Below are 14,931 nucleotides of genomic sequence, written 5' to 3'. Positions count from 1 at the left end.
AAGTGCCCGTGGGCTTTGGAGGCTTAGCAAGAGAGGGAAATTCTGTAGGAACAACTTGGTAGGAAGTATCAGTGGGACCTGGGGGAAAGTGGTTGAGAGGTACAGAGGAGGAAAAGCCCAAAGAGATTAAGTTGAGCTGAAGCATATCAGCAAGTGTAGGAAAGGGAACTGGTTGAAGAACACAGGAAAAGCATGAAAAGCTGGTTGGCTACACCACAAGAGAAAGCAGGGGCTGCTCTCAGGGGAGGAAGGAATGCAAAGTCTCAGAGGTTAAGAAATTACTGGAGCTGTGGGAGTAAGCAAAGTGCCCATTTCCAGCATAGGCAAGCTTTCTGGAGGTGTGGTGTGTTTGGGAATTACAGAGCAACGGCAACCCGGATTGTGTGTCCTTCCCACCCCGCCCTTGAATGAGAGTATCAGGTTGAGTTTCATAGCTCTCTTCCCTTCCCCCCTGCTACCTCTGCCAGGGATTCTCTGCTAAAATTATCCCCCTCCCTGAGCTGGGGGCTGCCCTTCTCTGCTGCTCTCCTCCATCCTGCTTCCTGCAAGGGGGAAGAGGAAAAGGCCGTGGGAAGAGAGCCAGGATACAAGGGGCCGGCAGGGCAAGCCTCTGGTCGGAGGAGGAACACAGTAATGATGGCCATAGCCGATGGAGCACTTGCATCTTCACAGTCTGCCTTCCCTGCAGGTCCCTGCAGGAAAATGAGGTAGTCATTTTCCTAGTCGTTGTTTCAGAAGAGGAGAATGAGGCTCAGAGACTTCAAATACACAAAAAAGGAGGAAATGTAGCTTTAAGGCCATGAACTCTAGAATTAAATAGATTTTGAATGCTGGCTCAACCTTTTGAGATACTGGAGACCTTAGCTAAGGTACCTAACCTCATGGAACCTCAGTTTCCCTTAGCTAAGTAAGAAGGAGGAAAATTGTTTCTCCTTTAAGGTCCCTGTGAGGATTAAATCTGCATGGTAAAGGACAAAGTGTTAGCACATTAAAAACGCTGGAGGAAAAAAAAAAAAACGCTGGAGGATGGTTAGCTGGCACAGTGAGCTTCAGTTTTGGTAACAGGCATTCAGACCCAGTGGTTACTGTGGGGGCAAACAATGGTAAGTCTTTGGCATGCATTTTTATTACCACAGCCCCCTAAGTTACTGCCTTTATAGAAACAGGTCAGGATGTGAAACAAAATGTTAGCTTGAGTGTACGCTTTGCTAACAATATTGCTTCTGTGATTTCCTAGCATGGGATTCTTTTTTTTGCACTTCTTGGGGGAAAAAAAAAAAAGTTTCCCACTGAGCTGGGAGAATGAACCTGAGGCCAAAGACTATTCCATCTTTGTGCCAGTTAGGTAGAGAATAGGCCCCCCAAAAAAGTGTATCATGTTTGAAAAAAAAAAAAAAACAGAAGGGAAAGAGACTTGTCCACGGCTACCAGGAAGGCCTTCTGTAGGCCTTGGAAGGGACTGGGATTTGTAAAGATCTGGGGGGCGCAGGGTCCAATGGAGGATACAGGAGAAATGACTTCCCATGAGTACATTTAGAGAGTATGGGGTGAGAGGGTCACACTTGCCTAGTTGAAACTAGAAAGTAAGCAGTTGTGGGTTTGGTGCTAGGCTGGTTGTGCAGAGGGAAAGTGGTTAACTGGAAGCCCCTGAAAGAGAGTGTAGTGATGTGTTGTCCAGTGAGCTGGGATGCCAGATTTGACAAGATCTGAAAACAAGAGTGTAACCCAGAAAGTTCATGCTTAAACTGATGGGAGGCCAAGGGGCTGGCCCGTTCACACCCACCTATACTCCCAACACACGCTTTCCCCTACACATGTGCTCCATATGGTCATTTTTTACAACCTTCCTTCAAATAGCAATTCCATAAGTCTATAGGTTTTACTTTTTAGTGTTATAGACCTCAAGATTATCTATTCAACCCCTCAGGAGGATATATACCTTACACAGGATACATACCTTATGGAATGCACGTATGCTTACAAATTTGTTTTCCAGGTTGTAGAGTTTTTCAGAACTCCCCAGAAACTCGTCTTCCAAATTAGAACCTAAGCAGTGTACTCATGGGTGGTTGGGAGGAGGGTGGCATAGTTTATATTTTATTTTCTTGTTCTCTTACGGTAGCCCATGAGATTTTAACTATTTCTAATGTCAAACTCAAGATAATTACTCACAAATCCTTGCTTTGCAGCATTAGCAGCTATATGTTTCCTTGATCCCAAGTCAGTATCTGGTGTTTAGAATCGCAGCTGGCATTTCTAGTTGAGTTGGTGGAATGAGGATTTTCCCAAACCCACTGATCTCTGCCTTCAAATCTTGGAATCCATAACCAGGTCCTGATTTTCTAAGGGATAGTAAAGAAATAGTAATAGTGTTCTCGGGGTTATCGAGTCCCTGTAGAAACTGGCTACTTTCAGGAGAGCCATACTCCACAAACAGGTGACAGCCTTTCTGTTTCCAAAGCCCCCCAAAGAATCTACTTCCACTTTGTCACTCTGCCCTTCTTAAGAAAGTATTCCTTTCACCTTATACCTAATCCTTAGATCTCTTCTGTTCTGCCTGCCAAGAAGGTGAATGTCACAGCCTTCAGTCCCTCAAACCATCACATTTTTAATCGGTGGTGGTGGATTATAGGCCTTCAAGCTGTAGGATTTATGTTTGAAAACATGCTTTTATTTTTTTTAAAGATTTATTTTTTCTTAAGATTTTATTTATTCATAGAGACACACAGAGAGAGAGAGGCAGAGACACAGGCAGAGGGAGAAGCAGGCTCCATGCAGAGAGCCCAACGTGGGACTCGATCCAGGGTCTCCAGGATCACACCCTGGGCTGCAGGCGGCGCTAAACCTCTGCGCCACTGGGGTTGCCCTAAAGATTTATTTTTTAAAGTAACCTCTATACCCAACATGGGGCCCGAACTTACAACCCCAAGATCAGGAGTCACATGCTCCATCAAATGAGCCTGCCTGGTGCTCCAGAAAAACTGCTTTTAATGGCATCCGTCTCACCTGCTTTGGACAGTTTTATTTAGCTGACATGAAGCTTTAACTGTAGACCAAATGAATGGTGTCCCTATTCTGTAGTCCATGAACCTGGAGTGTCCTGGGGCAGACCCTACTGTGACAGATTCTAAACTACTCATTGGCTCATGTTTGTAACTTTTCTTCTAAGGTGAAGAGTTCACAGGGGAAGGAATGTCCTAGCAAAGTCCGTTTAAAAAAAGAAAAAAGTGACACCAGATAGAGTAGTTTGGCCTTGGCCAAAAATTATTGATCTGAAAAGGGGAAGAAGAGCAGAGTACTTCCCCTGTCATCTTTTATGTTTGTGGGGCTTGTAATGAGATAAACTTACTCTCTTCCTAGCCACCCCCTCCCCCCAATTCTCCCCTATGCCCCTGACCCACTTCCCCTTCTCCCGTTATCTGACCTGCCCTGACAGACCTAGGCAGGTGCTCCACAGTCTAAATGGAAGCTCAGTCCCTCCCTAAGAGTCCAGGCTTCTGATGTGACTGACTGTCTGGGAAGTGGGAGAAAGGCCAGAACTCAAGGCTGTTGTTACCCTTGCTTCCCACACCCAGTGGGTAATAAGGGTGTGGTCAAGGAGATGATACCAAAGCATTATTAGCAGCCTCTGGCAGATACAAATAGCAAAGCTGGAAGAGAAAACTGAAAATCGGATGAGTTGGGAGAACTGGTCCAACAAATGAGGACTCGATCTTGGGAAGGTACCAAGCTGGGAGCAACCCAACAGGGGAAGATGGCAGAGAGGCACCCGTTACTCTCTCCGGTGAGTTACCCTCCAGGGTCCTCAGACCTTAGAATCATTCCATCCAGCACCCACCTCTCACCTTTCCATGCATGGAAGAAAGGATGGGACACTCGCTGGGAGCACACAGACCGGAGAGCATGCTGAGCTGCTTTCCCATCCTGGTCTAAGCGGTATTTATAGAGGGCCCGGCGGCTTGGGCCTGGAAGCCTCCTTGTGACGATGGAGGGGGACAGTGCTGCTGGCCCTGCTGAGGGAATTCCCTGTGGGGCTGTCCCTCAGGTTCTCATCCCTACCCCTCCCCCACACTGCTCTCACACCTGCTTCGACCCCAAGCAGATCAGATGTGGCAGTGGGGGGGTCATGTGACGGAGAGATGGCTATAAATAGCTGGGGCATGCTGCCCCAGACGCCTTGGGGACAGGCAAGAGGACAGGCTTAAGGAGCTGTATTGGGGGGTGGACAGGGGCAAGCAGGCCGAGGCCTGGCCCAGGGAGGGAACATGCAGCCATCCCAGTCCCTGCGGCGTGGGGGCGAGCAGAGCTGGTGGGGTAGTGCTCCCCAGTACCAGTATATGCCTTTTGAACACTGCACCAGCTACGGACTGCCCTCCGAGAATGGAGCCCTTCAACACAGGCTCCACAGGGATGCAGGCCTCCGCGCCAACACCCGCCCCACACAGGTAAAGTCCGAAGGGGAGGGAGTGGTGGAGTCGAGAAGGTAATTGTGTGATGGATTGGGGGAAATGAGGAATTAGGTGAAAAGTGGCAGAAGTGTTACCTTTTAACTTAAAAAAGTACGTGGTAATGTGTTCAAAATATGAAAATCCTTCAAAGGGCTGAGCTCAGCTAAGTGTGCACTTCTAGAGAGACCCATGCACTTTTATATAACCCTGACTAACAGAGCACCCAAATCCTAGGGACGATCGGCACCACGACACATGCTTGACTAGCTCGTGCTTACATAACCGGCATGGAGTGGTCGGCGTGGGAGCCCACGCCTCTGTGTGTGCAAGCTGTCTCGTCCACCCTCAGCCCTATGCAGACACTACCAGATTCCTCCCTCCTGACCCTTGGTACAACACCCACAAAGGAATACTCTTGCAGAAGGCAGAAGAAAGGGGCTGGGATAAGCGGAGAAAACTAACTGAACTACATATGAGTGATCAAAGATGCACTGGGGTTAAAGGAGCAGAAGAAATTTAATCAAACCTTTGGGTGGGAAGATTGATCAAGTAAGAGCCTACTAAGTGGTAGGCGCCCGGGAAGGTAGAAGTGTCTGTTCCCAGTGAGAGAGGCTTGGGGGCTCATTGGGGGTGTCCAGGGATGACCTCCCTCAGGAGTGGGGATTGGTGGGTTGCAGACATCAAGAAAGGGAAATTGGGAGGGCACAGCCAAAGGAAAGCCCCTGAGGTTGCCATGGACAGACACGCAGGTGATGGCCAGTGAGGAAGGGTGCATGGGAAGTGTCGCAGGATGGATCCTGTCAGGACCAGGAAGCCAGAGTTTAAAGTGTTTTAGCTAACGATGGATGCAATGGGTCCAGGAGTAATTGGGGGGGGGGGGATTGGGGGGAACTGAGGGGTGGCTGCACAGGGGTTGTCAGCATTGGAGGAGTCTGTAGGATTCACACTGCAGTCCCATTCAGTCCCTGAGAGGAGGCAACCCTGGGGAATCATTGGGAGATGGGGATACAAAAGCAGGGGAGGCTGAAATGGTGAGTGCAAGAGGGGGCCTGCCCTGGCCTGGGACTGGACAGAAAGACGACCCCCCCGCCCCATGCCCCAGTCCTCGAACCTGTGTTCACCCACCTGCCTGGGTAGGGACAGTGAAAATGAGAGTAAAAGGCACTTTCTGGTGGCAGGAAAGCAGACAGACTAGCATGCAGCTTCATGTTGGAAAGGAACGGTAAAGTAATTTGGGAAGTAGAGTTGGCCTGAAAATGAAGAAGGGTTTGGACCTCAGGTTTTCTATGTTTAATTTTTATTATGGAAAATTTCAAACTTAAAAATAAAGCTGTATAATGAATCCCCAAGCACCCCTTACCCAGCCTCAACAGTTACTGGTATTTTGTCGACATTGTTTAGCTATCTTTCCAGGGCCCAGCCCCCTCGTCCACACGCTGGTGTTTCTGTTCAGGAATCCCAGGCCCAGCATCCCCTTCAGGTTTGAGCACACTACTCTGATGGGGTGCTTAGTCCCAAACCAGCTGGCACCAGTTTGGCTTTTTCGGGGGTTTCCCAGCCAGGGTCGGTTTGGGAGCACCCCCTTCCTCATCTCCACCTGCCAGAGGCCGGGACAGCTGAGACGGCAAGTGGAGGGACATGCCCTAAGCTGCAGGAATAGTGTCTGCTCTCTGGGGCCAGGTGAGGCAGGGAGGAACACACGGCCTCCCTCGGTCACTAACCTCACCCCAAAAGACGAAGCAGCCGTGAGCCGGGCAGTCAGTGTGTGCCTGTCCAGAACTGGGGCGTAAACTCTGCTGCTCATATTGTGAAATCAGATCTCTCCTACCCAGGCTCTCCCAGAACCAGCAACACGACCTGGCCTGACCCTGGCCCCAGAGGACGGCTAGCGTGTGGGCTGGGGGAGGGCGGGGGCGGGGAGGACGCAGAGTAAAAGCAGTTGAGAGCCTCTGCTCCCCCTACCCCAAATATACGTGCTCCCTGCAGGGATGGGAGCAGAGAGCTGCCAGACTGGAGGGGTGTTCCTCTGCCCTGCCCACATGAGCCTCTAGGTATCCTGCCCTGGGAAGTCCCTTACTGGGACTGGTTTCTGTGTGTGCACACGCGCACAGGGAGGCAAGGAGGATGGGCTTTCTCTGAGCTTGCCAGAGCATCTCAGACACACCAAGACAAAGAAACCCAGAGTCACCTGCTAGTCTGTGCTCAGTGGTCCATGTCAGCTCTCCTAGGAGGCAGGCCAGGGCAGAGGAGGGGGTGCCTGGGATATTAGAGGGACAGAGGTTGAGACACGGTTAGCTGAGTCACACATAAACACCTCATTGACACTGATGTCCAGTCTTAGCAGAGTTCCTGTGTCTCTCCTTCAAAGTAGAAACTGACCTCCTTCGACCAAGATGGGTCTGGATGGGGTGAGGGTGAAGACAGGTGGGTAGGGGATCCCTGGGTGGCTCAGTGGTTTAGTGCCTGCCTTCGGCTCAGGGCATGATCCTGGGGGTCCCGGGATCAAGTCCCGAATCAGGCTCCCGGCGTGGAGCCAGCTTTTCCCTCTGCCTGTGTCTCTGCCTCTCTCTGTGTGTGTCTCAAATAAATAAATAAATAAATAAATAAATAAATAAATAAATAAATAAATAAATAAAATATAAAAAAAAAAAAAAAGGTGGGTAGGTTAAGAGGTAAAGAGTGGAAGCATGCAGGCAGAGAGCTCAGGGCGGGGACAGCCCCAGGGTGGCCCTATGTGAGGCTCTCAACACCCAGTTTTAAAAGTTGCTTGTTTTTCCTGTGGGTCTATGTGCTTCCCTCAGTCTATTCCTGTTAAGTCCAGCAAAGCAGACATTTCCCATTCTCTCTGTGTCCAGATCTATGGCCATTACAAACAGCAATTCTCAGACAAGGAGCAGGACACAGGGATGTCCAAGAAGATGGGCTCCAGTGAAAGCATGGACAGCAAGGATGAGGATCACTATTCTAAATGTCAAGGTGACAGGGCCTGAGGGATAAAGGGATCTGGGATGGAAGGCAGTGCAGGGCTTAAGAGAATAACTGGGGTGTCCCGTTGCATATAGCCTGCCTTCCACCCTCCGCACATCCACACTGAAGTCCTCCAAGCATTAAGGAAAGGCACCTGCCTCCTCTCCCTCCCACCCACCCCCAGGAAACAAGAGTTTTAGAAGGCATTCAGGTATCCCGTGGGAAACTGGACTGGGTGCTTTGGAAGGGGCAAGGGCAGCAGCTGGCAGAGTGGTGAAAAGAAGCTCCGTGAAGGAGCCTAGAGCAAGACCCCGGGGGCCCAGCTCCTCGGCTCCTTCCCCAGTCAGAGCCCAGAGGAGTGACTGGTTGGCTGCTCTTCTTTGCTCCTCCCTCTTCCCAGGCTGTGTCCGCCGCCTGGGACACGTGGTGAGAAGAAAGTTAGGAGAAGACTGGATCTTTCTGGTGCTCCTGGGACTGCTTATGGCCCTGGTTAGCTGGAGCATGGATTATGTCAGTGCCAAAAGCCTTCAGGGTAGGTTTACCTCCGCCCTTCACCCTCAGCCTCTCCCCACACAGTGGCAGCTGTTTCTCGAGTTCCTACCTAGGATGAGTGGGGTGCATCTGGGGAGGAGGGTGTTGCCCAGAGGAGATCTGGCCCAGGATGAGACCAGACCCAGACCCAGATCCATTTCTCCTGCCCCTTCACCTGCTCCCAGCCAAGCTGAGGGCACCCCTCTAACCCGGTGGCCAATTTTCCCAGGGTTTTTCTGGTTTGGGCTCTGACCACCCCAAGGCCCAGGTACTCAGTTTCGGGGCAAACCGGGACAACCCTGACAGGGTGCCTGCTTGAGTGGGGTTGGCAGCACTGGCGCAGACTCTACAAATGGTGGGAACATGGGCAGGTCACGTCACCTCCTACAACTCAGGTTCCCTGTGTGCAATGAGAACAGTACCATCTTGTGAGGTCGCCCGGGATTGCAAGGGCATGAGGACGCTCACAGCACCAGGACGTGCTGTGGCTGTTGGGGTGGGGGTGGGGGGCAGTGACATCCCAGCCACACTGGGACTGAGCCTACGCCCCTGTCTCTACAGCCTACAAGTGGAGCTACTACCAGATGCAGCCCAACCTGCCTCTGCAGTACCTGGTCTGGGTCACCTTCCCGCTAACTCTCATCCTCTTCAGCGCCGTCTTTTGCCACCTCATCTCTCCCCAGGCTGTTGGTGAGAACTGCCCCCCCCCCATCCTACCCCCATCTTGTCATGTTGTCAACATAACCTTGTGGCCCTGCAGATCCTTCCAGTCCACTTCCTCTCTCACCTGGCCCTACTAACAGCCCACTTCCCTGCTTTTCCATCAGCCCCCAACACTGCCTCTTCCCCCACCCACCCCATCACCATGTCCAGTATCTGGATGTTCACCTCCCTTTGAACCTCTATCGGGAAGCTGTACATAATCGTTCTCTGACGCTTCTAGGCTCTGGGATCCCTGAAATGAAGACAATACTCCGTGGAGTCATCCTGAAGGAATATCTCACCCTCAAGGCCTTTGTGGCCAAGGTTGTGGCCCTGACTGCGGGGCTGGGCAGTGGCATTCCTGTGGGGAAGGAGGTAGGTCCAGCGATGCTCCGGGAGAGGGCAGCACTGAGCCCCGGAAGAGCCAGTGCCCAGGGCCAGTAGGGAGGGGAAGTAAATACCCGGGAAGGGAAGCCAGTCTCCCTGCCCAGGGAACTGTTGACACCTTGGGCTGGATAATTCTTGGTCCTGAGCGTCTGCCCTATGCATTGTCAGAGGTTTAGCAGCACCTCTGGCCTCTACCCCTTAGATGCCAGCAGCGTCCCCAGTTTTGTTTTTTTTTTTTAAGATTTTATTTATTCATGACAAACACACAGAGAGAAAGAGAGGCAGAGACACAGGCAGAAGGAGAAGCAGGCTCCATGCAGGGAGCCCGACATGGGACTCGATCCTGGGTCTCTAGGATCAGGCCCTGGGCCGAAGGCAGGTGCTAAACTGCTGACCCCCCCCCCGCCCCCCCCCAGGGCTTCTCGCGTCCCCAGTTTTGACAATCAGAATGTCTCCAGACATTGGCAAATGTCCCCCCGCAGAAGGGACCACTACTTAGGAGATACTCCACACCAGTTTCTTTGTTTCAATACGTGAAAGTCAAGACCCAGAAAGAGGCTGTGCTTTTTTTCAAGGTTACACTCCTATGCATTCTTGCCCTGCTACAATCAGGAATCCACACAGCAGCCAGAGGCCTCCTTTCAAAATGCAATCCGTGCTGGCTGATGCCTGCTCAAGAATTTCTAATGGCTTTCTAGTCTTCTTGAAATAAAATCCAGACTTCTTACTGGGGTCTGGGAGACCTGTGGTGATCTGGATTCTCTCTCTGTCTGGTCTTCCGCCCTCCAGAAAGACTGTGCTTGGGTTACAGCTCTTCCTGTCCCTCAACCCCATAAGCTGATCCTGTTCCAGGGCTCCTGCACTTGCTGTTCCCTCAGCCCGGAACATTCTTCCTCCTGACACCCACGTGGCTCACTCTCTCATGTAGGTGGAGACACCACACAGTGGTGACAGCCGAAGCACCTTCTCCGGACAACTACCACACCCCCATCTGTCCTGCCTCCTCCACCCCTCTCCCTTCCTCATCTCCTCCCCGTAGCATCCCTGAAACGCTGGCAATTTCCTCCCTTCCTCTCTGGGATGGAGCTCCCCCAAAGACCCTCTGTCTTGCTCACTGTACTTCTAGCACCTAGCTTCAGTGCCAGGAGCCAGAAGGCTTGTCCACAGAATGCCACACAGCCTCCCAGGGGGACCCCCGGCCCTGACCCCTCCCCTCCTTCTGTCTCCCAGGGCCCTTTCGTCCACATCGCCAGCATCTGTGCTGCGGTCCTCAGCAAGTTTATGTCCATGTTCTGTGGGGTCTATGAGGTAAGGTTGAGAAAGTAAAATGAGGGAGGGGCTGTGTGTGTTCAGGGTGTTGGGAGGGCTGCCTTTGCTCTGGGCTGGCCGTGATGCTGGAGTGGGGCACTGTGCTAACCCACGCTCCCTCATTCTCCCCACACGTCCTTCCACCCATCTATCCCAGCCACACAATGCCACCCATCCCTTCTGGATCTGTGCCCCTGCTCCCTGGCCAGTTCCTCTGCTGCCCTGTATCAGAGCCCCTCCGCACTGCACTCCACGCTGCCCACCCCCATCCCTGTGTCTTCCTGGCCCCCCACCCCACCCCTCCTGAGCACGGCTGCCGGCCCCAGCCCTTTGCCCTCCTTGTCCCGCGTGCTTCTCTGTTGCAGACCGCGTCTGGGCAGCTTGATCTCCTGGTGTCGGCCTGCGCGGTGGGCGTGGGATGCTGCTTTGCAGCCCCTGTCGGAGGCAAGTCCCACTTCCTCCCTATCCCTGTTGCGAGCATGAATTAGAAGGGGGTTTGAGTAGCTGCCTGAGCTTTGGGGTGGAGAGGGTGCTGGCCAAAGCGACTGGTGGGGGGGCCTGGATCATAGCCCCTGGTTTGCAGGCACCCCTACTTTTATGCCAAAGGGCTATGTGCTCCTTTGCAGCTGGCAGCTATTTTATGCAGGCTTTATTGGTACTGTTTGTCTGAAGTCCTTCCTGTTTCTCTTGCTACTGACACTTCTTGCCCGGGTTGTCCCCATCTCCAGCCCCTCTCTGATGATCACACGTTGGCTTACCTGCCTTCCATATATTTATCTTCCATTTCATATTCTATGTTTGGCCTTTCGCTGTGAGGTCACTTCATGTTTGCCAAACTAACTGAGTTTCTCTTGGCCTGGGAATCACTGGGGGAGAGGGGACACTGTGATTCCCTGTGACTGAAGCCTCTCCTGCCTTATTCCCCACCCTTGCTTGTTCTCCATTCCTCTCTGCCTCCCTTCCCTGCCCCTCCCATCTCTCTGTCTCTCTCTCCCCTAGTAGCAGCCATACTATTACACTGACATGCTGACGGTGGGCTGTGCTGTAGGAGTTGGCTGTTGTTTTGGGACGCCACTTGGAGGCAAGTGATTTACCCCTCCTACATCAGTCCGCTGCTTGGGCTTGCTCCCCAGCCAGGTTTTGTCAGCATCCCCAAGTGTGACATTACCAGTTACAACAAAAGTATAACAAGAATAGCAAGTTTTTAGTGAACATTTACTATGTGCGGGTGATATACTAAGCACTCTACATTCAGTCCTCCTAAAAGCTGTACGAGACCGACAGCACAGAGAGGGAGGAGAAAAGAGATTACAGAGAGGGTAAGTGACTCGAGCAAGGGGTAGAGCCAGGAATGAAAACCCAGGCAGCCTCCCCAGTTCCCCCACGTGTATTAAATAAAGCCTGTCGATATTGTTGGACGTTTGCCCTCCTCCACTTACTACATCTTCTACAGGAGACTCTACATAGTTTATTCTCCAAGGGAAAACCTCCGTTGTATAATCAGGACACAGAGGTGTAGGTGAACCTTACTTAGACTAATGGTCAGCTTTCACGAGGGCTCTGGATGAGAGTTAAAGCCCGCAGCTCCCTGAAGGCAGCTCAGACCTGAGGTTAGCTCTTTCTGCATGTGTAAGGCAAAGGGTGGCTTTTCAGTCTGCCGCCTTTGTCCTGGAATAGTAACAAATGGCCCCAGACAGAGAAAGCAGTGGTACCTGTTTGTTTACAACTCAATGTGAATTCTAACAAGATGAACACGGTGGGGGTCGGGGAGCACAGAGATTGCCTGGGTCATTCATTGGATTCATTGCTGACAAAAAGGACATCAAGTTGACAAGTGGGGAAACAGCATTGCAGGAAAAGCCTATGCTCCTTAAACACACCTGCAGTTAGATGTGTCTTTTCGATTATGAAAATGTCATCAGTCCCTTTGTAGAGGGGTGCTAAGTGACTTGGCTCAGGAAAGACACGGGGATGAGCGTTCAGAGGGGATGGAAGTGGGTCCTGCTCGCTTGTCCTGATGCTGTGCCAGTACGCACAGCTCAAGGAGACCAGGTTGGCACACATATCAGCTAGCATCCTGCCTGCACTTTTGCCATCAGCTCTTGTCATTAAGGCCACTAGTCCCCATGAATGAGGGCTGTGTCTGAATTTCTGTACACGGTAGATGTTCACACTTACATTCATAACCACTTTCACCTTTACTCACTCTTTTCACCTAACAAATCCAGAAGACCTAAAAAACATTTTTAGACAGGCAGACTTAGAATTTTTGTATTTAATCAGCCATATTCTTTTAAAAATGAAGAAAATCTGTATTTTTTTTGCATAAAACTAGAATTTCTAGGATGAACAACAAAGGTTTATCTTGGTCCAATGTAGAATATAGGAAAGATAAGACAGTTACAGATAAAATGTGCCTCTTGATGCGAGAAAAAGTTTGGTATTGAAAAGTTACAATGCCATTTTCAGGATGTTTCTACTGAGTGCAAGTAATAAATGTCCTGGCAGGTAGCTTTATTTGATTGTTTTTCTTTTTTTTTTTTTTTATGAACATAGAATAATTCTGAAACAAAATTATTCACTATGTAACCAAATCTGTTGTTGTTGTTGTTGTTAAGATTTTTTATTTATTTGAGAGAAAAAGAAAACATGAGTGAAGGGGGAGTGGGGAGGACAGAAAGAAGGCTCCCTGCTGAGCAGGAAGCTGCATGTCCACTCTTGATCCCAGGACCCTGAGATCATGACCTGAGCCAAAGGCAGATGCTTAACCAACTGAGCCACCCAGGTGCCAACTCATAATTCCTTACACCAAGGAAAGAAATCTGCTTCAACATTCTGCTAAAAGGACAAGCATGCTTTTGCTTGCATAGTGTGCTCTCTGGATGCTGCCCTGGATCCTGTGCTCTCAGATGCTCACAGCTGAAAGGGTTGACGCAGATAAACCTATCCTCACAGCCCACTCAAAGAAGTGTCTTGATGGCATCTTGAGCAGAGCGCAAGGAAGACTGTGAGGACAGGGTACTCTGGATGGAAGGAACAGCAATCAAGTAATCAAGATCTGGGGGCTCTAACCACAGATGAGGGAGTTTCAAGAGGATACAGGGGAACTGGAATGAGTCTGGACGGGGAAATGGGGCTGCTTCATTAAGATCCTCAGCGGCCATGCACAAGAATGTAGGTTCTATTCTCCAGACTAGAATATGTCCAAATGTGTTTTACAGAACATAGTTCTCGACAGTATTAATAGCTGTAACATTTGAAAAGGGTCCCAAAGTCAAATAAGTTTGAAAATACTGTGTTAAGCAGATAGTTTTATTAAACTGGAGAAGTTATCAGAATGTCGGATATGCTGGCAGGCATCGTGAATATGCAAACTGTAGCTCAAATACAGCGTTTCCCACAGAATCCTCTTTGCAAGGAACTTTCCATGACACACATAGTATCTCACAGATGGACTTGGGAAATGCTGTCATGGGTGAAGGGGAGCCATGGAAGAGTTCTGAACAAGGAAGTGACACAACAAGCTGTGCACGTTCATCCAATCCCTTTGGCAGAGGTGTGTGCAATAGAACTGGCCCGTGGATTAACAGCATTCATCCAAGATTAACAAGAAGACTATTGTTGTAGCCCTGATGCTAGATGATGAGAGATTGAACTGGATGGAGGCAGAAGAGAGAGAGAGAGCACGAGAAGAGGATGATGCGTAAAGGCGATAGGAAGTAAAATTAAAATTGACAGGATCTAGAGGTTGTTTTTATGCGGGGTTACAAAGGATGAGAGAGGAAGAGGAATTTGGACCTGCTCCCAAAGTTTATTTCAAAGAAAATTGGATGGACAGCAGTGCTAGTAAGCAAGACAAGGAATATAGGAAGTGAAACAGGTCCCGAGGAGTTAATCAATTTTACTTTTTTTTTTTTTTTAAGATTTATTTAAAAAGAAAGAGAAAGAGAATGGGCAAGTGGGTGGAGGGGCAGAGGGAGAGAATCTTCAAGCTGAGCTCTGAGTTCGATCTCTCGACCCAGGAGATCATGACCTGAACTGAAATCATGAGTCAAGAGTCAGCTGCTTACCCAACTGAGCCACACAGATGCCCCCAATTTTGTTTTAAATATGCTGAGTTTGAAGTTCCTGTGGCATCTCCAAGTGATACCAAATAGGCAGCTGGAGCCAGAGTCTGAAGTTCAGGCCCAAGCTGAAAAGAACGCTTTGCTAACCAGTAGCATGTAGATGGCAGTTGAAGCCACGGGCATTAATGGAATTGAGAGGGTGCGTCTGCGAGTAGCAAGAGCAGGACGCCAAGCACAGAGCCCTGGCCTGAGCCGAGACAAAGGAGCCAGAGCCAAAGAACAGAGAACATCCAGCGGGGCAGAAGAGAGCAATAGTATTGAACCTCAAAGACCAGAGAGTTTTCAAAAGCTGTTTGTGTTTGTAATGCTTTGTTTGCTTTTAGCAGCACATTTTCTGTTTGGCTCAGGCTAATATTAAAATCAGTTCTCGTTCCTGAGCATACAGTGACAGACTGCTAGGGAAAGCATCCCAGAACCACCTTGTAGGAAAGAAAATCTAGCCTAGGGTTTCAAAAAATGGT

At 50.2% G+C, this 14,931-nt stretch overlaps 1 protein-coding gene across 1 annotated transcript in view; it reads left to right on the top strand.

Annotated features, from left to right (window-relative positions):
- Positions 1 to 1,391: 1,391 nt before the first annotated feature.
- The window catches only part of CLCN1 (chloride voltage-gated channel 1), a 33,411-nt gene continuing 19,871 nt past the window's right edge, over positions 1,392 to 14,931 (top strand). Inside the window, exons 1-7 of the mRNA XM_025433832.3 lie at positions 1,392 to 4,445; positions 7,304 to 7,424; positions 7,816 to 7,947; positions 8,508 to 8,636; positions 8,890 to 9,023; positions 10,266 to 10,343; positions 11,346 to 11,424. Coding sequence (XP_025289617.1) covers positions 4,266 to 4,445; positions 7,304 to 7,424; positions 7,816 to 7,947; positions 8,508 to 8,636; positions 8,890 to 9,023; positions 10,266 to 10,343; positions 11,346 to 11,424 — 853 coding nt within the window. The 5' untranslated portion in view covers positions 1,392 to 4,265. The remainder of the gene's footprint in view (positions 4,446 to 7,303; positions 7,425 to 7,815; positions 7,948 to 8,507; positions 8,637 to 8,889; positions 9,024 to 10,265; positions 10,344 to 11,345; positions 11,425 to 14,931) is intronic.

This window comes from Canis lupus, chromosome 16, assembly GCF_003254725.2.
Source record: "Canis lupus dingo isolate Sandy chromosome 16, ASM325472v2, whole genome shotgun sequence".
NCBI classification, from domain to species: Eukaryota; Metazoa; Chordata; class Mammalia; order Carnivora; family Canidae; genus Canis; species Canis lupus.
Note: the sequence above shows the minus strand (reverse complement) of the source record. Positions and strands in the feature narration are given on the sequence as shown.